This window comes from Panulirus ornatus, chromosome 9, assembly GCF_036320965.1.
Source record: "Panulirus ornatus isolate Po-2019 chromosome 9, ASM3632096v1, whole genome shotgun sequence".
Taxonomy (NCBI): domain Eukaryota; kingdom Metazoa; phylum Arthropoda; class Malacostraca; order Decapoda; family Palinuridae; genus Panulirus; species Panulirus ornatus.
In genome coordinates, this window is record NC_092232.1 from 35,544,932 (window position 1) to 35,568,375 (window position 23,444).

A 23,444-nucleotide genomic window follows, 5' to 3' on the forward strand; every position below is an offset into this window, starting at 1 on the left:
GCCTCGCTCCCTAACACACTAACCCCCACCTGCCTCGCTCCCTAACACACTAACCCCCACCTGCCTCGCTCCCTAACACACTAACCCCCACCTGCCTCGCTCCCTAACACACTAACCCCCACCTGCCTCGCTCCCTAACACACTAACCCCCACCTGCCTCGCTCCCTAACACACTAACCCCCACCTGCCTCGCTCCCTAACACACTAACCCCCACCTGCCTCGCTCCCTAACACACTAACCCCCACCTGCCTCGCTCCCTAACACACTAACCCCCACCTGCCTCGCTCCCTAACACACTAACCCCCACCTGCCTCGCTCCCTAACACACTAACCCCCACCTGCCTCGCTCCCTAACACACTAACCCCCACCTGCCTCGCTCCCTAACACACTAACCCCCACCTGCCTCGCTCCCTAACACACTAACCCCCACCTGCCTCGCTCCCTAACACACTAACCCCCACCTGCCTCGCTCCCTAACACACTAACCCCCACCTGCCTCGCTCCCTAACACACTAACCCCCACCTGCCTCGCTCCCTAACACACTAACCCCCACCTGCCTCGCTCCCTAACACACTAACCCCCACCTGCCTCGCTCCCTAACACACTAACCCCCACCTGCCTCGCTCCCTAACACACTAACCCCCACCTGCCTCGCTCCCTAACACACTAACCCCCACCTGCCTCGCTCCCTAACACACTAACCCCCACCTGCCTCGCTCCCTAACACACTAACCCCCACCTGCCTCGCTCCCTAACACACTAACCCCCACCTGCCTCGCTCCCTAACACACTAACCCCCACCTGCCTCGCTCCCTAACACACTAACCCCCACCTGCCTCGCTCCCTAACACACTAACCCCCACCTGCCTCGCTCCCTAACACACTAACCCCCACCTGCCTCGCTCCCTAACACACTAACCCCCACCTGCCTCGCTCCCTAACACACTAACCCCCACCTGCCTCGCTCCCTAACACACTAACCCCCACCTGCCTCGCTCCCTAACACACTAACCCCCACCTGCCTCGCTCCCTAACACACTAACCCCCACCTGCCTCGCTCCCTAACACACTAACCCCCACCTGCCTCGCTCCCTAACACACTAACCCCCACCTGCCTCGCTCCCTAACACACTAACCCCCACCTGCCTCGCTCCCTAACACACTAACCCCCACCTGCCTCGCTCCCTAACACACTAACCCCCACCTGCCTCGCTCCCTAACACACTAACCCCCACCTGCCTCGCTCCCTAACACACTAACCCCCACCTGCCTCGCTCCCTAACACACTAACCCCCACCTGCCTCGCTCCCTAACACACTAACCCCCACCTGCCTCGCTCCCTAACACACTAACCCCCACCTGCCTCGCTCCCTAACACACTAACCCCCACCTGCCTCGCTCCCTAACACACTAACCCCCACCTGCCTCGCTCCCTAACACACTAACCCCCACCTGCCTCGCTCCCTAACACACTAACCCCCACCTGCCTCGCTCCCTAACACACTAACCCCCACCTGCCTCGCTCCCTAACACACTAACCCCCACCTGCCTCGCTCCCTAACACACTAACCCCCACCTGCCTCGCTCCCTAACACACTAACCCCCACCTGCCTCGCTCCCTAACACACTAACCCCCACCTGCCTCGCTCCCTAACACACTAACCCCCACCTGCCTCGCTCCCTAACACACTAACCCCCACCTGCCTCGCTCCCTAACACACTAACCCCCACCTGCCTCGCTCCCTAACACACTAACCCCCACCTGCCTCGCTCCCTAACACACTAACCCCCACCTGCCTCGCTCCCTAACACACTAACCCCCACCTGCCTCGCTCCCTAACACACTAACCCCCACCTGCCTCGCTCCCTAACACACTAACCCCCACCTGCCTCGCTCCCTAACACACTAACCCCCACCTGCCTCGCTCCCTAACACACTAACCCCCACCTGCCTCGCTCCCTAACACACTAACCCCCACCTGCCTCGCTCCCTAACACACTAACCCCCACCTGCCTCGCTCCCTAACACACTAACCCCCACCTGCCTCGCTCCCTAACACACTAACCCCCACCTGCCTCGCTCCCTAACACACTAACCCCCACCTGCCTCGCTCCCTAACACACTAACCCCCACCTGCCTCGCTCCCTAACACACTAACCCCCACCTGCCTCGCTCCCTAACACACTAACCCCCACCTGCCTCGCTCCCTAACACACTAACCCCCACCTGCCTCGCTCCCTAACACACTAACCCCCACCTGCCTCGCTCCCTAACACACTAACCCCCACCTGCCTCGCTCCCTAACACACTAACCCCCACCTGCCTCGCTCCCTAACACACTAACCCCCACCTGCCTCGCTCCCTAACACACTAACCCCCACCTGCCTCGCTCCCTAACACACTAACCCCCACCTGCCTCGCTCCCTAACACACTAACCCCCACCTGCCTCGCTCCCTAACACACTAACCCCCACCTGCCTCGCTCCCTAACACACTAACCCCCACCTGCCTCGCTCCCTAACACACTAACCCCCACCTGCCTCGCTCCCTAACACACTAACCCCCACCTGCCTCGCTCCCTAACACACTAACCCCCACCTGCCTCGCTCCCTAACACACTAACCCCCACCTGCCTCGCTCCCTAACACACTAACCCCCACCTGCCTCGCTCCCTAACACACTAACCCCCACCTGCCTCGCTCCCTAACACACTAACCCCCACCTGCCTCGCTCCCTAACACACTAACCCCCACCTGCCTCGCTCCCTAACACACTAACCCCCACCTGCCTCGCTCCCTAACACACTAACCCCCACCTGCCTCGCTCCCTAACACACTAACCCCCACCTGCCTCGCTCCCTAACACACTAACCCCCACCTGCCTCGCTCCCTAACACACTAACCCCCACCTGCCTCGCTCCCTAACACACTAACCCCCACCTGCCTCGCTCCCTAACACACTAACCCCCACCTGCCTCGCTCCCTAACACACTAACCCCCACCTGCCTCGCTCCCTAACACACTAACCCCCACCTGCCTCGCTCCCTAACACACTAACCCCCACCTGCCTCGCTCCCTAACACACTAACCCCCACCTGCCTCGCTCCCTAACACACTAACCCCCACCTGCCTCGCTCCCTAACACACTAACCCCCACCTGCCTCGCTCCCTAACACACTAACCCCCACCTGCCTCGCTCCCTAACACACTAACCCCCACCTGCCTCGCTCCCTAACACACTAACCCCCACCTGCCTCGCTCCCTAACACACTAACCCCCACCTGCCTCGCTCCCTAACACACTAACCCCCACCTGCCTCGCTCCCTAACACACTAACCCCCACCTGCCTCGCTCCCTAACACACTAACCCCCACCTGCCTCGCTCCCTAACACACTAACCCCCACCTGCCTCGCTCCCTAACACACTAACCCCCACCTGCCTCGCTCCCTAACACACTAACCCCCACCTGCCTCGCTCCCTAACACACTAACCCCCACCTGCCTCGCTCCCTAACACACTAACCCCCACCTGCCTCGCTCCCTAACACACTAACCCCCACCTGCCTCGCTCCCTAACACACTAACCCCCACCTGCCTCGCTCCCTAACACACTAACCCCCACCTGCCTCGCTCCCTAACACACTAACCCCCACCTGCCTCGCTCCCTAACACACTAACCCCCACCTGCCTCGCTCCCTAACACACTAACCCCCACCTGCCTCGCTCCCTAACACACTAACCCCCACCTGCCTCGCTCCCTAACACACTAACCCCCACCTGCCTCGCTCCCTAACACACTAACCCCCACCTGCCTCGCTCCCTAACACACTAACCCCCACCTGCCTCGCTCCCTAACACACTAACCCCCACCTGCCTCGCTCCCTAACACACTAACCCCCACCTGCCTCGCTCCCTAACACACTAACCCCCACCTGCCTCGCTCCCTAACACACTAACCCCCACCTGCCTCGCTCCCTAACACACTAACCCCCACCTGCCTCGCTCCCTAACACACTAACCCCCACCTGCCTCGCTCCCTAACACACTAACCCCCACCTGCCTCGCTCCCTAACACACTAACCCCCACCTGCCTCGCTCCCTAACACACTAACCCCCACCTGCCTCGCTCCCTAACACACTAACCCCCACCTGCCTCGCTCCCTAACACACTAACCCCCACCTGCCTCGCTCCCTAACACACTAACCCCCACCTGCCTCGCTCCCTAACACACTAACCCCCACCTGCCTCGCTCCCTAACACACTAACCCCCACCTGCCTCGCTCCCTAACACACTAACCCCCACCTGCCTCGCTCCCTAACACACTAACCCCCACCTGCCTCGCTCCCTAACACACTAACCCCCACCTGCCTCGCTCCCTAACACACTAACCCCCACCTGCCTCGCTCCCTAACACACTAACCCCCACCTGCCTCGCTCCCTAACACACTAACCCCCACCTGCCTCGCTCCCTAACACACTAACCCCCACCTGCCTCGCTCCCTAACACACTAACCCCCACCTGCCTCGCTCCCTAACACACTAACCCCCACCTGCCTCGCTCCCTAACACACTAACCCCCACCTGCCTCGCTCCCTAACACACTAACCCCCACCTGCCTCGCTCCCTAACACACTAACCCCCACCTGCCTCGCTCCCTAACACACTAACCCCCACCTGCCTCGCTCCCTAACACACTAACCCCCACCTGCCTCGCTCCCTAACACACTAACCCCCACCTGCCTCGCTCCCTAACACACTAACCCCCACCTGCCTCGCTCCCTAACACACTAACCCCCACCTGCCTCGCTCCCTAACACACTAACCCCCACCTGCCTCGCTCCCTAACACACTAACCCCCACCTGCCTCGCTCCCTAACACACTAACCCCCACCTGCCTCGCTCCCTAACACACTAACCCCCACCTGCCTCGCTCCCTAACACACTAACCCCCACCTGCCTCGCTCCCTAACACACTAACCCCCACCTGCCTCGCTCCCTAACACACTAACCCCCACCTGCCTCGCTCCCTAACACACTAACCCCCACCTGCCTCGCTCCCTAACACACTAACCCCCACCTGCCTCGCTCCCTAACACACTAACCCCCACCTGCCTCGCTCCCTAACACACTAACCCCCACCTGCCTCGCTCCCTAACACACTAACCCCCACCTGCCTCGCTCCCTAACACACTAACCCCCACCTGCCTCGCTCCCTAACACACTAACCCCCACCTGCCTCGCTCCCTAACACACTAACCCCCACCTGCCTCGCTCCCTAACACACTAACCCCCACCTGCCTCGCTCCCTAACACACTAACCCCCACCTGCCTCGCTCCCTAACACACTAACCCCCACCTGCCTCGCTCCCTAACACACTAACCCCCACCTGCCTCGCTCCCTAACACACTAACCCCCACCTGCCTCGCTCCCTAACACACTAACCCCCACCTGCCTCGCTCCCTAACACACTAACCCCCACCTGCCTCGCTCCCTAACACACTAACCCCCACCTGCCTCGCTCCCTAACACACTAACCCCCACCTGCCTCGCTCCCTAACACACTAACCCCCACCTGCCTCGCTCCCTAACACACTAACCCCCACCTGCCTCGCTCCCTAACACACTAACCCCCACCTGCCTCGCTCCCTAACACACTAACCCCCACCTGCCTCGCTCCCTAACACACTAACCCCCACCTGCCTCGCTCCCTAACACACTAACCCCCACCTGCCTCGCTCCCTAACACACTAACCCCCACCTGCCTCGCTCCCTAACACACTAACCCCCACCTGCCTCGCTCCCTAACACACTAACCCCCACCTGCCTCGCTCCCTAACACACTAACCCCCACCTGCCTCGCTCCCTAACACACTAACCCCCACCTGCCTCGCTCCCTAACACACTAACCCCCACCTGCCTCGCTCCCTAACACACTAACCCCCACCTGCCTCGCTCCCTAACACACTAACCCCCACCTGCCTCGCTCCCTAACACACTAACCCCCACCTGCCTCGCTCCCTAACACACTAACCCCCACCTGCCTCGCTCCCTAACACACTAACCCCCACCTGCCTCGCTCCCACACCATATATTTACAAGACCTTCTACAAGGCATCTCTCTCAGCCCCATCATGTGTTTTCTCCAGATCCACAAATGCCACATACAAATCCTTCTTTTTCTCTTAGTACTTCTTGGACACCTGATTCACACATCCTCTACCACTTCAGAAACCACATTTTTCTTCCCTAGTTTGGTGCTCTGTACATGCCTTCACCCTCTTGATGACCACTCCCAATTAACAGACTTATACCTCTGAAGTTTGAATTCTTGCCTTTGTACATTGGCACTGTACATGCAGTCACCAATTCTCAGGCATTGCTCCATGATCCATACATACATTGAAAACCCTAACTAACCAATCAGCAACACAGTCACCCTCCCTTAAGAAATTCAATTACACTACCATATACTCTGGTTGCCTTGACACATTTTATCTTATGCAAGGCTTTTACCAACTATTCTCTCTTCACCAAACCACTTTCCATGAATTGCCCACTTTGACTGATCCAAACTCTCTTCATCTGCCATCCTGTCATCAAACATTCAACAATCCTTCAAAAGACTTCAAAATTCCTCATCTCACCATTACCTGTACCCACTTCCTCATATGCTCCATTCACTGGTGTTCCCATTTCTCATTTTCCTCACTATTAGTCTCCTTAGACATCTTAGTCTCCATGAAGTTTATTGGTAATTTTTCAGCCCAGCTCTCATTTTCCTTCCTTTTCAACCCCTGCACCTTATTATTAATTTCCTTCTGCTTTCTCTAGTATAAATTCCATTCATTTGTACTGTTCCTGTATGTACTCTCCATACACCTCTCTTTTTTTCTTTCACTAGCAACTTTACTTGCAGCACTCGCTACCCTTTCTCACCTGCTTATATTCCATCTTTCACATGCTGCATGCCTCTCATGCACATCCCAGCACTGCTTCCTTAAATATCTTCCATTCCTCACCAACTCCCTTTGCTTTGTTTACTCTTACCTTTGCCATTCTGTGTCCTATTTCTCTTGGTATTTCTACACACATCTTTCCCAAGGTCATTTACTTTCACCTCTCTCTTCTCACTCTTAATGTTTTCTCTTTTCTGAAAACCTTTAGAAATCTTCACCCTCACCTCCACAAGGTAATGATCAGACATCACCTTCTCAGTACATTCTCTGTTTTGCACATGTATCAATAAGTATGTAATCCAATAAAGCCCTTAGACCATCTTTCCTACTCACCCACTTACATTTAGATATGTTCCTCTTTTAAACCAGGTCATCCTAATTGCCAGACCTGTATCAGCACACAACTCCACAAGCTGTTCACTACTATTCACCACATTGACTACCCCATGTTCCCTGATAATACTCTCAATTGCCACATTACTCACCTTCACAGTTAAGCACCTATCACTATCACCCAATCTCAAGCATAAGAACTGCTGACACACTCTCTCAGCTGCTCAAAAAATACTTACATCTCATCACCTTGCCTCTTATTGCCAGGTGCATAAGCACTAATAATCACCCACATCTCACAACTCACTTTTCATCTTTACCCACATCAATCTGGAGCTCGTTTCCCTACACTTTTTCACACATTCCCACAACTCCAACTTGCTGACACCAACCCCTGACTTTACCTCTAAGACGTTCCCAGACCATTTTTTACCTTTGTGTCTTGAGCTTTTTTTTCGCTTAGAGCCAGAACATTCAGATTCATTACCTCAAACACACACATATGTATTCTTTCCATACTTAATCGCTGTTTCCCACATAAGTGAGGTAGTGCCAGAAACAGATGAAGAAAGGTTGTCAGTGGTTGGAAAGGAGCATAGCTTTGTCAAGGACCATTTTGCTTGAAATGAGTATATCATCCCTGCTCCAGGTTGATAGATAGATAGTATAGTTTATCTAGGACTTTAGTTATTTTTACCTCTTCCAGCACCCATGAAAATGTATAGAGCATACTTCCTTCTTGCAGGCGACACCAGGTCCTGGAACTTATACAACTGAAAATATTTCTCCTGTTAAAAAACATTCATCATCATACCGTCTCAACTCTTCCAATATATCAACATGCTCAAATGGTTCATCTGCTTCAGGCAGTGGGATGTTCCTTAGCGTAAGTCAAGCATTATTTATGTAATTCAGCTGTAAAATACTATTTGTTGTTTTTAACTTGCCATTATAGTGTAGAGGTAGAACAGTTTTATATTGTATTTGTGACCACAAGAATTTGCTTGATGATGCTCACTTGAACCTTTATGTTCAGACTTACTAATCTTATTTTATTGGGGAAGTTTAAGAGTTTTACTGGAGGGTGCTAGGAAGTGTGTGGTTAGAACATGTATAGGGTGTGGCAATAGAGATATAGCAAGGTGGAATGGAAATTTGAAAAACCTGAATTAAAAAGGTAAAGTTTGGAAGAAGTTGAATGTGCCAGGATATAGTGATGAATTGAGGGCAAAGAATGTTGAGTTTAAAACCCTGAACAAAAACAATTTAAAAGATAAGTATCCCTAAATGCAAAGCAAATGAGGATCTCTGAAGAAAGATTAACCAGAAATAAAAGAGAATCAGAAAATGTTCTGGAAGGAGGTAGATAAGAGTAGATGAGAAGTATATAAGCCAAGGAGAATAGTGCTGTAGTAATGAAAGTTAAAGGCTACAACACAGGGAAAGATTTGAAGTGAGTTTGAAAGGGATGTTTCTATTGATACAGCATGAATAGAGATAAAGGGAAAGAGGTATATATGAGAGGAAGATATTACAAAGGAAGTAGTAAAAAGGGCAATGAAGCTTAAGAACTGGAATGCCAGGGCCTATCTTTTGTCAGTTCATCACCCTCCCATACCATTATTGAGGAAAGTATACCACCATTTTAGGTATTTCCAACAATAGTGTATGATGAAGGGATGTTTATTTTTTTAGGGGTGTGGCATAGATAGAAATGTTAGTAAGATGGTGAAGGGTGGAAATTTAACTTGATAAGTGGATCTGTTGGGTTAGTATGGAAGCATAGAAATAGGATCACGTGTCTGATAACTGGATGAAAGCAGTTATTGTTCCACTGTAGAAAGGAAAGGGAAATAAAACAGATTGTAAGAATTATGCATGAATATTTCCTTAGCATAGTCGGTAGGATGTATGTTAATATAGTGATTGATCATATCAAAAGGAATATAGAACCCCTTGTTGGTAAACAACAAATTGGGTTTGAGAAGGGAGGTGGGTGTGTAGATCAGATTTTTGCACATGGAGAGGTAGTAGAGAATATTTTAGGAAAAAGATGTATGCAGTATTTATGTATGAAGAAAATGCATGTGAAAAAGTGCATAGGAAGACATGCTAGGGCTTTTTGATTTTATTTGGTGCACATGGAAAACTTCTCAGTATCTTTGAGTTTTATAATGGGAGTAGTGCATGTATGAGGGTAAGCTGGGAATTGAGTGAGTGATGTGAAATAAATGAGGAACTGTGTCATGGTTGTATGATATCTTTGGTTATTTAATGTTGTAATGGAAGGGGTATTGTGTGAGATGAGAGTGAGGTTTGGTGATTGTAGTGTGATACTTAACCATGGAGAAACAGAATAATGGAAATTACCATAATTGTTGTATGCGGATGATGCTGGATTTTTAGCTAGATTAGAGAATGGGTTTGATAGAATGGTGGGCTGATTCAAGGATGCTAAAAGTCAATGACAAGAGAAGTAATATGCTAGGTTCAGAAAAGAAAGGAGGCATAATAATATCACTTTGTGTAGCAAAGAACTGTAAGTTATGAAAGTTTAATTTGTTGGGAGTGGAGATTACTAGGTTGGTATAGGAAAAGCATTTGGGTAAAATTGGAGGTTCACTGAAAGTGAAAAAATTTAACCATGCTTGAAGGAACTCTTGTTCCAATACTGATCTGTGGTTGTGAAACCTTAGTGCATATCGGACAGGATAGGTAAAAAGGTAGTGGAGATAGATATATCTCTCATATAGTGTGGTTGAAACTATGAGGAACAATAGAATGAAAAATGGGATGCAAAAGGCTTACTCTGGTCTGAAGAAGTCATTAGAAATGTGCATGTGTGTAATGCACTTTAAGGTACAAGGAGGAGAGGTAGGCAACAGAGGAGATGAATAGATGTAGTAGTGTGATGGCTAGGGTGATTTCTGATGATGATTTGATAGGAATGATTGGTGAGCAGATGCAATGAAAAAAAATTTTGTATGGAAATGGTTTCAATGGAGACTTTTAGTTTGTAAAGTTTTTAGTTTGTAAAGTTAAAAAGCAAGCAGTGTTTTTGTAAATGTTGAAGTCCATATTTTACTTCAACACATTGAGCTTGGGTTTAAGATGTACATGAGTGATGTTGCTGATGCTGTTTGTGCTTGACCTACCCCACCACTTCATGGTAACATATATCTATGATTGTATAGTTTTATAGAGTTACACTTCTAACTTTTTTGGGGATTTCAGATTTCAGGAAATTTATTTTGATTACCATAGCACATGCTTTTCAAGGCTGTCAGAGCTTGGCATTTGTTTATTGAATGGAAAGGTACAACTAAATTTAAGATATACTAATAATTCATAATGAGATTTTTTAACTTACAGCCTCCAAAGGTGAAAACGCACTCCAGATTATCATCAATGTGGGCTGTGCGTGGACAGCCAAAAGAAGGCGACAGTAGAGTTGCAGAATTACAGGAGCATATTAAAGAACTCACAGAAGAAAGAGACAGAATGAAAACATCCATTTCTCAGCTCAAAAGAGAGTAAGTTGTTATTTTATCTTTATTTTGTTTTTAATTACTAAAGGGTAATTTACAGTACCTTCATACATAGAATATCTGCTATAAAACACTTTTCATTAATTACTGCACATATCTACTACTAGGGATATCTATCCCTGGGGATAGGGGATTAAGAATACTTCCCAATACTTCCCATGTATTCCCTGCGTGTCGTAGAAGGCGACTAAAAGGGGAGGGAGCGGGGGGCTGGAAATCCTCCCCTCTTTTTTTTTTTTTTTTTTTTTTTCCCCAAAAGAAGGAACAGAGGGGGGCCAGGTGAGGATATTCCACAAAGGCCCAGTCCTCTGTTCTTAACGCTACCTCGCTAATGCGGGAAATGGCGAATAGTTTAAAAGTAAAAGATCAACTACTTACACGTGTCTTTTCCCCTGGTGTGTGGCATATCATTTCATATAAAATTTGATCTCTTGTCTACTCCTATATCTCACATAGTCTGGTATGGTCATACTCTTCATTGTTGAAATATAGCTCTTCACAGTTAATCCTTTTATAGATGATGCATATATGGCACTTGGGTTTACAAAATGAGAAGTAGTGATTCCCAACCAGAGTATTAGACATTTTCATTCATAAATCATTGTAAAAGAGGTCCCGTGCCTATCATGGCTTTACCAACCATGGTTTTGAGTATGCACACTTAGAATAATTTATAACATTTTACCACCCTCATTTTTTTAATGTATGTGCTTAGAATAATGTATACCATTTTACCTACCATGTCATTAAGTTTGAGTATCCACGGTTTTCCACAGTGCCACCAAAAATGTTTTGGTGCATTAGGTTGCTTTTATTCCTGCCCAACAAACCATCTTTGCTAGGGAGAGGCTGCTGGAGTGTTATAACCAGGTTTTGTAGCTTGGTTGAGCTTCAAGGTAGCCTTTTGTGAAACTTAGCTGGCTGACCACTTTGTGGAAGTATGGATGTGTGGCATCAGGGGTGACAGTGCCATCATGTTACTAAACAATTTATACATGATTTTTTAAAACTTTTGGAGAGTAAGCATGTATTTTAAGTTTAACTTGATTAGTTTTAACCTTGGAGTATTCATTTTGGGATTTGATTTATATCTCTGGAGAAGTGCTGCCCATAAACCCCCATTTTCCATAGGCCTTGCACCTTGCCAAGCAAAGTTTTCCAGGTACAGAGTCTGCCAAGAGACATTTGTATAGTGACATTTTTTCGTTAACATGTAGCAGAAATCTGATTATTATTTTATATAGATTAGTTAGTACTTCAATACTCTTATATGAATTGAAAGATACTTACAGAAACACTGATTCTGAATTAAAAATACGTACAGAAACACATTATAGATAAAGTTTAGGGAATATAAGATGGGGTGGGTCACTCCAAAATCTGAGAAATATCAGATAGAGGTATTGCAGATATGATGAATATCTGATAAGGGTGCCTCAAATGATGATAAACAAGCTGAGAATACCTTTATTGTAAACATGTTATAAAGCACTTGTGTAAGGATATGGTTTGTGGCATGTAATTGATATTGGTGTGCTCAGAATTAACCTTATTGTTTGCCCAGCCTTAGAAAACAGCATAATCAATTGATGTTAGTTGTACTATACACCGAGATGGTTTATATTTTTAAGATTAAAAGGTTGGATAAAGGAAACTAAGGGTGTTTATTCTCAAGAGAATTGCATGTATGGTAAGGTGTCTTTACTCTTCCCATGTTTGAAAAGTTTATATTTTTTGTTCTATCTAATGGTAAAGCTACTTCATATTGCACATTACTGGCTTATGACTAGATTAGGAGTTAAACAGGGATGTGTGTGATGTAGCCAAAGTTGTTTATTGCCTACATTAATTATGTAGTAAAGAAGGTAATGGTCAGCAATGCTGATATTGTAGAAATAATGTTAGAAGGATAAGAGGTTTGGATGTCAGAGATGTTAGGTTTTAGGAGTGAGCAGGGGGGCAATAAGCTAGCAGTGCTGAATGAATTTAGACCTTAAGTTTTTGCAAGAAAAGTGAAAGAAGGAGTTAGAAATTATTATACTTAATTGCTGTTTCCCATGTCAGCGAGGTAGCACAAGGAAGCAGACAAAGAATGGCCCAACCACTCATATACACATATATTTATACATAAATGCCCATACGCACACATATACATACATATACATTTTAACATTTACACACATATACATACACAGACATATACATGTATACACATGTACATATTCATAATTGCTGCCTCCATCCATTCCCGTCGCCACCCCACCACACAGGAAATACCTACATGGGTAAAAAAGCATGGGCAACACCAAAGAGAAGAGAGAGGCATTTGGATGATTTTTGCAGGTAAAAAATGAAATTGAGTATGTTGTACACTATATACGATAGTTTAGTGTTTGATGGGTTGAAGGTGGAGAATGTACAAAAAGTTGAAATATTTTGATAATATTTCTGTAAGAATGGCTCAGGAAATTAAGATACAGTGTGCCAGTACTCTAATAAACAAATTACTGGAGCTGTAAGATGAGTATGATAAAGAAAAGAAGTTATGCCAAAGAAATGTAGATCTACAATTGCTTGCAGAGTGCAGGATATTAGGAAATCAGGTTGTGAAGAAAGATGGAATGAGGTCATTGGGATTTTTATAAAGGGAATAATTGACAGAGATGGAATAAAGTAGTATGAATTGAGGGAGTGTATGAATGTGGTAGAATATCCTTTTTTTTTTGTAAATAGTTATAGCAGAGAAACAGTTAACTGCTGATGAATATGAGTGCAACATCATGTTTTGGTAAAATGTATTTTGTATTATAACATGTAATGTATAATTGTAAATGGAAATGGTGAAGAGCTTGTAGATTTATGTGCTGAAAAAGGACTGGTGACTGGGAATACCTGGTTTAAAAAGCAAGATATACATAAGTATACGTATGTTAGTAGGAGAGATGGCCAGAGAGCGTTATTGGATTACGTGTTAATTGACTGGCGCGCGAAAGAGAGACTTTTGGATGTTAATGTGCTGAGAGGTGCAACTGGAGGGATGTCTGATCATTATCATGTGGAGGCTAAGGTGAAGATTCATATGGGTTTTCAGAAAAGAAGAGTGAATGTTGGGGTGAAGAGGGTGGTGAGAGTAAGTAAGCTTGGGAAGGAGACTTGTGTGAGGAAGTACCAGGAGAGACTGAGTACAGAATGGAAAAAGGTGAGAACAATGGAAGTAAGGGGAGTGGGGGAGGAATGGGATGTATTTAGGGAATCAGTGATGGATTGCGCAAAAGATGCTTGTGGCATGAGAAGAGTGGGAGGTGGGTTGATTAGAAAGGGTAGTGAGTGGTGGGATGAAGAAGTAAGATTATTAGTGAAAGAGAAGAGAGAGGCATTTGGATGATTTTTGCAGGTAAAAAATGAAATTGAGTGGGAGATGTATAAAAGAAAGAGACAGGAGGTCAAGAGAAAGGTGCAAGAGGTGAAAAAGAGGGCAAATGAGAGTTGGGGTGAGAGAGTATCATTAAATTTTAGGGAGAATAAAAAGATGTTCTGGAAGGAGGTAAATAAAGTGCAAAGTGCGTAAGACAAGGGAGCAAATGGGAACTTCAGTGAAGGGCGCAAATGGGTAGGTGATAACAAGTAGTGGTGATGTGAGAAGGAGATGGAGTGAGTATTTTTGAAGGTTTGTTGAATGTGTTTGATGATAGAGTGGCAGATGTAGGGTGTTTTGGTCGAGGTGGTGTGCAAAGTGAGAGGGTTTGGGAAAATGATTTGGTAAACAGAGAAGAGGTAGTAAAAGCTTTGCGGAAGATGAAAGCCGGCAAGGCAGCAGGTTTGGATGGTATTGCAGTGGAATTTATTAAAAAAGGGGGTGACTGTATTATTGACTGGTTGGTAAGGTTATTTAATGTATGTATGACTCATGGTGAGGTGCGTGAGGATTGGTGGAATGCGTGCATAGTGCCACTGTACAAAGGCAAAGGGGATAAGAGTGAGTGCTCAAATTACAGAGGTATAAGTTTGTTGAGTATTCCTGGTAAATTATATGGGAGGGTATTGATTGAGAGGGTGAAGGCATGTACAGAGCATCAGATTGGGGAAGAGCAGTGTGGTTTCAGAAGTGGTAGAGGATGTGTGGATCAGGTGTTTGCTTTGAAGAATGTATGTGAGAAATACTTAGAAAAGCAAATGGATTTGTATGTAGCATTTATGGATCTGGAGAAGGCATATGATAGAGTTGATATAGATGCTCTGTGGAAGGTATTAAGAATATATGGTGTGGGAGGCAAGTTGTTAGAAGCAGTGAAAAGTTTTTATCGAGGATGTAAGGCATGTGTACTTGTAGGAAGAGAGGAAAGTGATTGGTTCTCAGTGAATGTAGGTTTGCGGCAGGGGTGTGTGATGTCTCCATGGTTGTTTAATTTGTTTATGGATGGGGTTGTTAGGGAGGTGAATGCAAGAGTTTTGGAAAGAGGGGCAAGTATGAAGTCTGTTGGGGATGAGAGAGCTTGGGAAGTGAGTCAGTTGTTGTTCGCTGATGATACAGCGCTGGTGGCTGATTCATGTGAGAAGCTGCAGAGGCTGGTGACTGAGTTTGGTGAAGTGTGTGAAAGAAGAAAGTTGGGAGTAAATGTGAATAAGAGCAAGGTTATTAGGTACAGTGGGGTTGAGGGTCAAGTCAATTGGGAGGTGAGTTTGAGTGGAGAAAAACTGGAGGAAGTGAAGTGTTTTAGATATCTGGGAGTGGATCTGGCAGCGGATGGAACCATGGAAGCGGAAGTGGATCATAGGGTGGGGGAGGGGGCGAAAATTCTGGGAGCCTTGAAGAATGTGTGGAAGTCGAGAACATTATCTCGGAAAGCAAAAATGGGTGTGTTTGAAGGAATAGTGGTTCCAACAATGTTGTATGGTTGCGAGGCGTGGGCTATGGATAGAGTTGTGCGCAGGAGGATGGATGTGCTGGAAATGAGATGTTTGAGGACAATGTGTGGTGTGAGGTGGTTTGATCGAGTAAGTAACGTAAGTGTAAGAGAGATGTGTGGAAATAAAAAGAGCATGGTTGAGAGAGCAGAAGAGGGTGTTTTGAAACGGTTTGTGCACATGGAGAGAATGAGTGAGGAAAGATTGACCAAGAGGATATATGTGTCGGAGGTGGAGGGAACGAGGAGAAGTGGGAGACCAAATTGGAGGTGGAAAGATGGAGTGAAAAAGATTTTGTGTGATCGGGGCCTGAACATGCAGGAGGGCAAGGAATAGAGTGAATTGGATCGATGTGGTATACCGGGGTTGACGTGCTGTCAGTGGATTGAATCAGGGCATGTGAAGCGTCTGGGGTAAACCATGGAAAGCTGTGTAGGTATGTATATTTGCGTGTGTGGATGTATGTATATACATGTGTATGGGAGTGGGTTGGGCCATTTCTTTCGTCTGTTTCCTTGCGCTACCTCGCAAACGCGGGAGACAGCGACAAAGCAAAAAAAAAAAAAACATATAAAGATATATACCGATAATTTTTTTTTCATACATAGTTGCCATTTCCTGCATTAGTGAGGTAGTCAAGAACAGAGGACTGAGTCTTAAGAGAGAAAATCCTCACTTGGCCTACCCCTCTCTGTTCCTTCTTTTGGAAAATTCCCTTTTAGTCACCTACGACATGCAGGGAATACGTGGGAAGAATTCTTTCTTCCCTATCCCCGGGGATTGTTTATATTATTTATTATACTTTGTCGCTGTCTCCTGCGTCAGCGAGGTAATGCATGGAAACAGATGAGAGAATGGCCCAACCCACCCACATACACATGTATATACATACACGTCCACACTCACACATATACATACCTGTACATTTCAATGTATACATATATATATATATACATACACAGACATATACATATATACACATGTACACAATTCATACTTGTTGCCTTGATTCATTCCCGTCGCCACCCTGCCACACATGAAATGACAACTCCCTCCCCCCGCATGCGCACGAGGTAGTGCTAGGAAAAGGCCACATTCGTTCACACAGTCTCTAGCTGTCATGTATAATGCACCGAAACCACATGTCCCTTTCCACATCCAGGCCCCACAAAACTTTCCATGGTTTACCCCAGACTCATCACATGCCCTGGTTCAATCCATTGAGAGTATGTCGACCCCGGTATACCACTTCGTTCCAATTCACTCTATTCCTTGCATGCCTTTCACCCTCCTGCATGTTCAGGCCCCAATTGCTCAAAATCTTTCTCACTCCATCTTTCCACATCCAGTTTGGTCTCCCACTTCTCCTTGTTCCCTCCACCTCTGACACTTATATCCTTTTTGTCAGTCTTTCCTCATTCATTCTCTCCATGTGACCAAACCATTTCAAAACACCCTTTTCTGCTCTCTAAACCACACTATTTTTGTTAGCACACATCTCTCTTACCCTTTCATTACTTATTCGATCAAACCACCTCACACCCCATATTGTCCTCAAACATCTCATTTCCAACACATCCACCCTCCTCCACACAACTCTATCTATAGCCCATGCCTCACAATCATATAACATTGTTGGAACCACTATTCCTTCAAATATACCCATTTTTGCTTTCCAAGATAATGTTCTCACCTTCCACACATTTTTCAACGCTCCCAGAACTTTCACCCCCTCCCCCACCCTATGACTCACTTCCGCTTCCATGGTTCCATCTGCTGCCAAATCCACTCTGAGATATCTAAAACACTTCACTTCCTTCCATGTATGTATATATGTATATTATCCCTGGGGATAGGGGTGAAAGAATACTGCCCACGTATTCCTCGCGTGTCGTAGAAAGCGACTAGAGGGGACGGGAGCGGGGGGCCAGAAATCCTCCCCTCCTTGTATTAACTTTCTAAAATGGGAAACAGAAGAAGGAGTCACACGGGGAGTGCTCATCCTCCTCGAAGGCTCAGAGTGGGGTGCCTAAATGTGTGTGGATGTAACCAGGATGTGAAAAAAGGAGAGATAGGTAGTATGTTTGAGGAAAGGAACCTGGATGCTTTGGCTCTGAGTGAAACGAAGCTCAAGGGTAAAGGGGAAGAGTGGTTTGGGAATGTCTGGGGAGTAAAGTCAGGGGTTAGTGAGAGGACAAGAGCAAGGGAAGGAGTAGCAATACTCCTGAAACAGGAGTTGTGGGAGTATGTGATAGAATGTAAGAAAGTAAATTCTCGATAATATGGGTAAAACTGAAAGTTGATAGAGAGAGGTGGGTGATTATTGGTGCATATGCACCTGGGCATGAGAAGAAAGATCATGAGAGGCAAGTGTTTTGGGAGCAGCTGAATGAGTGTGTTAGTGGTTTTGATGCACGAGACCGGGTTATAGTGATGGGTGATTTGAATGCAAAGGTGAGTAATGTGGCAGTTGAGGGAATAATTGGTATACATGGGGTGTTCAGTGTTGTAAATGGAAATGGTGAAGAGCTTGTAGTTTTATGTGCTGAAAAAGGACTGATGATTGGGAATACCTGGTTTAAAAAGCGAGATATACATAAGTATACTTATGTAAGTAGGAGAGATGGCCAGAGAGCGTTATTGGATTACGTGTTAATTGACAGGCGTGCGAAAGAGAGACTTTTGGATGTTAATGTGCTGAGAGGTGCAACTGGAGGGATGTCTGATCATTATCTTGTGGAGGCTAAGGTGAAGATTTGTATGGGTTTTCAGAAAAGAAGAGTGAATGTTGGGGTGAAGAGGGTAGAAAAGAAGAGTGAATGTTGGGGTGAAGAGGGTGGTGAGAGTAAGTGAGCTTGGGAAGGAGACTTGTGTGAGGAAGTACCAGGAGAGACTGAGTACAGAATGGAAAAAGGTGAGAACAATGGAAGTAAGGGGAGTGGGGGAGGAATGGGATGTATTTAGGGAATCAGTGATGGATTGCACAAAAGATGCTTGTGGCATGAGAAGAGTGGGAGGTGGGTTGATTAGAAAGGGTAGTGAGTGGTGGGATGAAGAAGTAAGAGTATTAGTGAAAGAGAAGAGAGAGGCATTTGGACGATTTTTGCAGGGAAAAAATGCAATTGAGTGGGAGATGTATAAAAGAAAGAGACAGGAGGTCAAGAGAAAGGTGCAAGAGGTGAAAAAAAGGGCAAATGAGAGTTGGGGTGAGAGAGTATCATTAAATTTTAGGGAGAATAAAAAGATGTTCTGGAAGGAGGTAAATAAAGTGCGTAAGACAAGGGAGCAAATGGGAACTTCAGTGAAGGGCGCAAATGGGGAGGTGATAACAAGTAGTGGTGATGTGAGAAGGAGATGGAGTAAATATTTTGAAGGTTTGTTGAATGTGTTTGATGATAGAGTGGCAGATATAGGGTGTTTTGGTCGAGGTGGTGTGCAAAGTGAGAGGGTTAGGGAAAATGATTTGGTAAACAGAGAAGAGGTAGTGAAAGCTTTGCGAAAGATGAAAGCCGGCAAGGCAGCAGGTTTGGATGGTATTGCAGTGGAATTTATTAAAAAAGGGGGTGACTGTATTGTTGACTGGTTGGTAAGGTTATTTAATGTATGTATGACTCATGGTGAGGTGCCTGAGGATTGGCGGAATGCGTGCATAGTGCCATTGTACAAAGGCAAAGGGGATAAGAGTGAGTGCTCAAATTACAGAGGTATAAGGTTTCGAAGGTTTGTTGAATGTGTTTGATGATAGAGTGGCAGATATAGGGTGTTTTGGTCGAGGTGGTGTGCAAAGTGAGAGGGTTAGGGAAAATGATTTGGTAAACAGAGAAGAGGTAGTGAAAGCTTTGCGGAAGATGAAAGCCGGCAAGGCAGCAGGTTTGGATGGTATTGCAGTGGAATTTATTAAAAAAGGGGGTGACTGTATTGTTGACTGGTTGGTAAGGTTATTTAATGTATGTATGACTCATGGTAAGGTGCCTGAGGATTGGCGGAATGCGTGCATAGTGCCATTGTACAAAGGCAAAGGGGATAAGAGTGAGTGCTCAAATTACAGAGGTATAAGTTTGTTGAGTATTCCTGGTAAATTATATGGGAGGGTATTGATTGAGAGGGTGAGGGCATGTACAGAGCATCAGATTGGGGAAGAGCAGTGTGGTTTCAGAAGTGGTAGAGGATGTGTGGATCAGGTGTTTGCTTTGAAGAATGTATGCGAGAAATACTTAGAAAAGCAAATGGATTTGTATGTAGCATTTATGGATCTGGAGAAGGCATATGATAGAGTTGATAGAGATGCTCTGTGGAAGGTATTAAGAATATATGGTGTGGGAGGCAAGTTGTTAGAAGCAGTGAAAAGTTTTTATCGAGGATGTAAGGCATGTGTACGTGTAGGAAGAGAGGAAAGTGATTGGTTCTCAGTGAATGTAGGTTTGCGGCAGGGGTGTGTGATGTCTCCATGGTTGTTTAATTTGTTTATGGATGGGGTTGTTAGGGAGGTGAATGTAAGAGTTTTGGAAAGAGGGGCAAGTATGAAGTCTGTTGGGGATGAGAGAGCTTGGGAAGTGAGTCAGTTGTTGTTCGCTGATGACACAGCGCTGGTGGCTGATTCATGTGTGAAACTGCAGAAGCTGGTGACTGAGTTTGGTAAAGTGTGTGGAAGAAGAAAGTTAAGAGTAAATGTGAATAAGAGCAAGGTTATTAGGTACAGTAGGGTTGAGGGTCAAGTCAATTGGGAGGTGAGTTTGAATGGAGAAAAACTGGAGGAAGTGAAGTGTTTTAGATATCTGGGAGTGGATCTGGCAGCGGATGGAACCATGGAAGCGGAAGTGGATCATAGGGTGGGGGAGGGGGCGAAAATTCTGGGGGCCTTGAAGAATGTGTGGAAGTCGAGAACATTATCTCAGAAAGCAAAAATGGGTATGTTTGAAGGAATAGTGGTTCCAACAATGTTGTATGGTTGCGAGGCGTGGGCTATGGATAGAGTTGTGCGCAGGAGGATGGATGTGCTGGAAATGAGATGTTTGAGGACAATGTGTGTTGTGAGGTGGTTTGATCGAGTGAGTAACGTAAGGGTAAGAGAGATGTGTGGAAATAAAAAGAGCGTGGTTGAGAGAGCAGAAGAGGGTGTTTTGAAGTGGTTTGGGCACATGGAGAGGATGAGTGAGGAAAGATTGACCAAGAGGATATATGTGTCGGAGGTGGAGGGAACAAGGAGAAGAGGGAGACCAAATTGGAGGTGGAAAGATGGAGTGAAAAAGATTTTGTGTGATCGGGGCCTGAACATGCAGGAGGGTGAAAGGAGGGCAAGGAATAGAGTGAATTGGAGCGATGTGGTATACCGGGGTTGAAGTGCTGTCAGTGGATTGAATCTGGGCATGTGAAGCGTCTGGGGTAAACCATGGAAAGCTGTGTAGGTATGTATATTTAAATGTGTGGACGTATGTATATACATGTGTATGGGGGGGGGGTTGGGCCATTTCTTTCGTCTGTTTCCTTGCGCTACCTCGCAAACGCGGGAGACAGCGGCAAAGTATAATAAAAAAATAAATAATTCACTTCCTTCAGTTTTTCTCCATTCAAACTTACCTCCCAGTTGACTTGTTCAACCCTTCTGTACCTAATAGCCTTGCTCTTATTCACATTTACTCTCAGCTTTCTTCTTTCACACATTTTACCAAACTCAGTAACCAGCTTCTGCAGTTTCTCACCAGAATCAGCCACCAGTGCTGTATCATCAGCGAACAACAACTGACTCACTTTCCCAAGCTTTCTCATCCACAACAGGCTGCATACTTGCCCCTCTCTCCAAAACTCTTCCATTCACCTCCCTAACAACCCCATCCATAAACAAATTAAACAACATTCACTGAGAACCAATCACTCTCCTCTCTTCCCACTCACACATATGCCTTACATCCTCGATAAAAACTTTTCACTGCTTCTAACAACTTGTCTCCCACACCATATATTCTTAATACCTTCCACAAAGCATCTCCATCAACTCATATCATATGCCTTCTCCAGATCCATAAATGCTCCATACAAATCCATTTTCTTTTCTAAGTATTCTCAAACATTCTTGAAGGCAAACACCTGATCCACACATCCTTTACCACTTCTGAAACCACACTGCTCTTCTCCAAGTTGATACTCTGTACATGCCTTCACCCTCTCCATCAATACCCTCTCATATAATTTCCCAGGAATACTCAACAAACTTATACCTCTGTAATTTGAGCACTCACTCTTATCCCCTTTGCCTTTGTACAGTGGCACTATGCATGCCTTCCACCAATCCTCAGGCACCTCACCATGAGTCATACATACATTAGATATTCTTACCAACCAGTCAACAGCACAGTCACCCCCTTTTTAAATAAATTCCACTGCAGTACCATCCAAACCTGCTGCCTTGCTGGCTTTCATCTTCTGCAAAGCTTTTAATACCTCTTCTCTGTTTATCAAATCATTCTCCCTAACCCTCTCACTTTGCACACCACCTCAACCAAAACACCCTATATCTGCCACTCTATCATCTGACACATTCATCAAACCTTCAAAATACTCACTCCATCTCCTCACATCACCACAACTTGTTTTCACCTCCCCATTAACCCCCTTCACCGATGTTGCCATTTGTTCTCTTGTCTTATGCATTTTTTTGCCTCCTTCCAAAAGATCTTTTTATTCTCCCAGAAATCTAATGATACTCTCTCACCCCAACTCTCATTTGCCCTCTTTTTCACCTCTTGCACCTTTCTCTTGACCTCCTGCCTCTTTCTTTTATACATCTCCCAGTCATTTGCACTATTTCCCTGCAAAACTCGTCCAAATGCCTCTCTTTTCTCTTTGACTAATAATCTTACTTCTTCATCTCATCACTCACTACCCTTTCTAATTTGCCCACCTCCCACACTTCTCATGCCACAAGCATCTTTCGTGCAAGCCATCACTGCTTCCCTAAATACATCCCATTCTTCCTCCACTCCCCTTACGTCCTTTGCTCTCTCATTTTTCCATTCTGCACTCGGTCTATCCTGGTACTTCTTCACACAAGTCTCCTTCCCAAACTCACTTACTCTCACCACTCTCTTCACCCCAACATTCTCTCTTCTTTTCTGAAAACCTCTACAAATTTTCACCTTCGCCTCGACAAGATAATGATCAGACATCCCTCCAGTTGCACCTCTCAACACCTTAACATCCAAAGTTCTCTCTCGCATGCCTATCAATTAACACATAAACCAATAATGCTCTCTGGCCATCTCTCCTACTTACATATGTATACTTATGCATATCTCTCTTTTTAAACCAGTTATTCCCAATCACCAGTCCTTTTTCAGCACACAAATCTACAAGCTCTTCACCATTTCCATTTATAACACTGAACACCCCATGTACACCAGTTATTCCCTCAACTGCCACATTACTCACCTTTGCGTTCAAATCACCCATCACTATAACCCAGGTCTCGTGCATCAAAACTATTAACACACTCACTCACCTGCTCCCAAAACACTTGCCTCTCATGATCTTTCTTCTCATGCCCAAGTGCATATGCACCAATAATCACCCATCTCTCTCCATCCAATTTCAGTTTTACCCATATCAATCTTGAGTTTACTTTCTTACACTCAATCACATACTCCCACCACTCCTGTTTCAGGGTTAGTGCTACTCCTTCCCTTGCTCTTGTCCTCTCACC

At 45.9% G+C, this 23,444-nt stretch overlaps 1 protein-coding gene across 1 annotated transcript in view; it reads left to right on the plus strand.

Annotated features, from left to right (window-relative positions):
* Positions 1–8,022: 8,022 nt before the first annotated feature.
* LOC139750336 (uncharacterized) overlaps positions 8,023–23,444 on the plus strand; it is a 224,672-nt gene continuing 209,250 nt past the window's right edge. The window contains exons 1-2 of the mRNA XM_071665015.1: positions 8,023–8,181; positions 10,668–10,828. Of these exons, the coding sequence (XP_071521116.1) occupies positions 8,170–8,181; positions 10,668–10,828 (173 nt within the window). The 5' untranslated portion in view covers positions 8,023–8,169. The remainder of the gene's footprint in view (positions 8,182–10,667; positions 10,829–23,444) is intronic.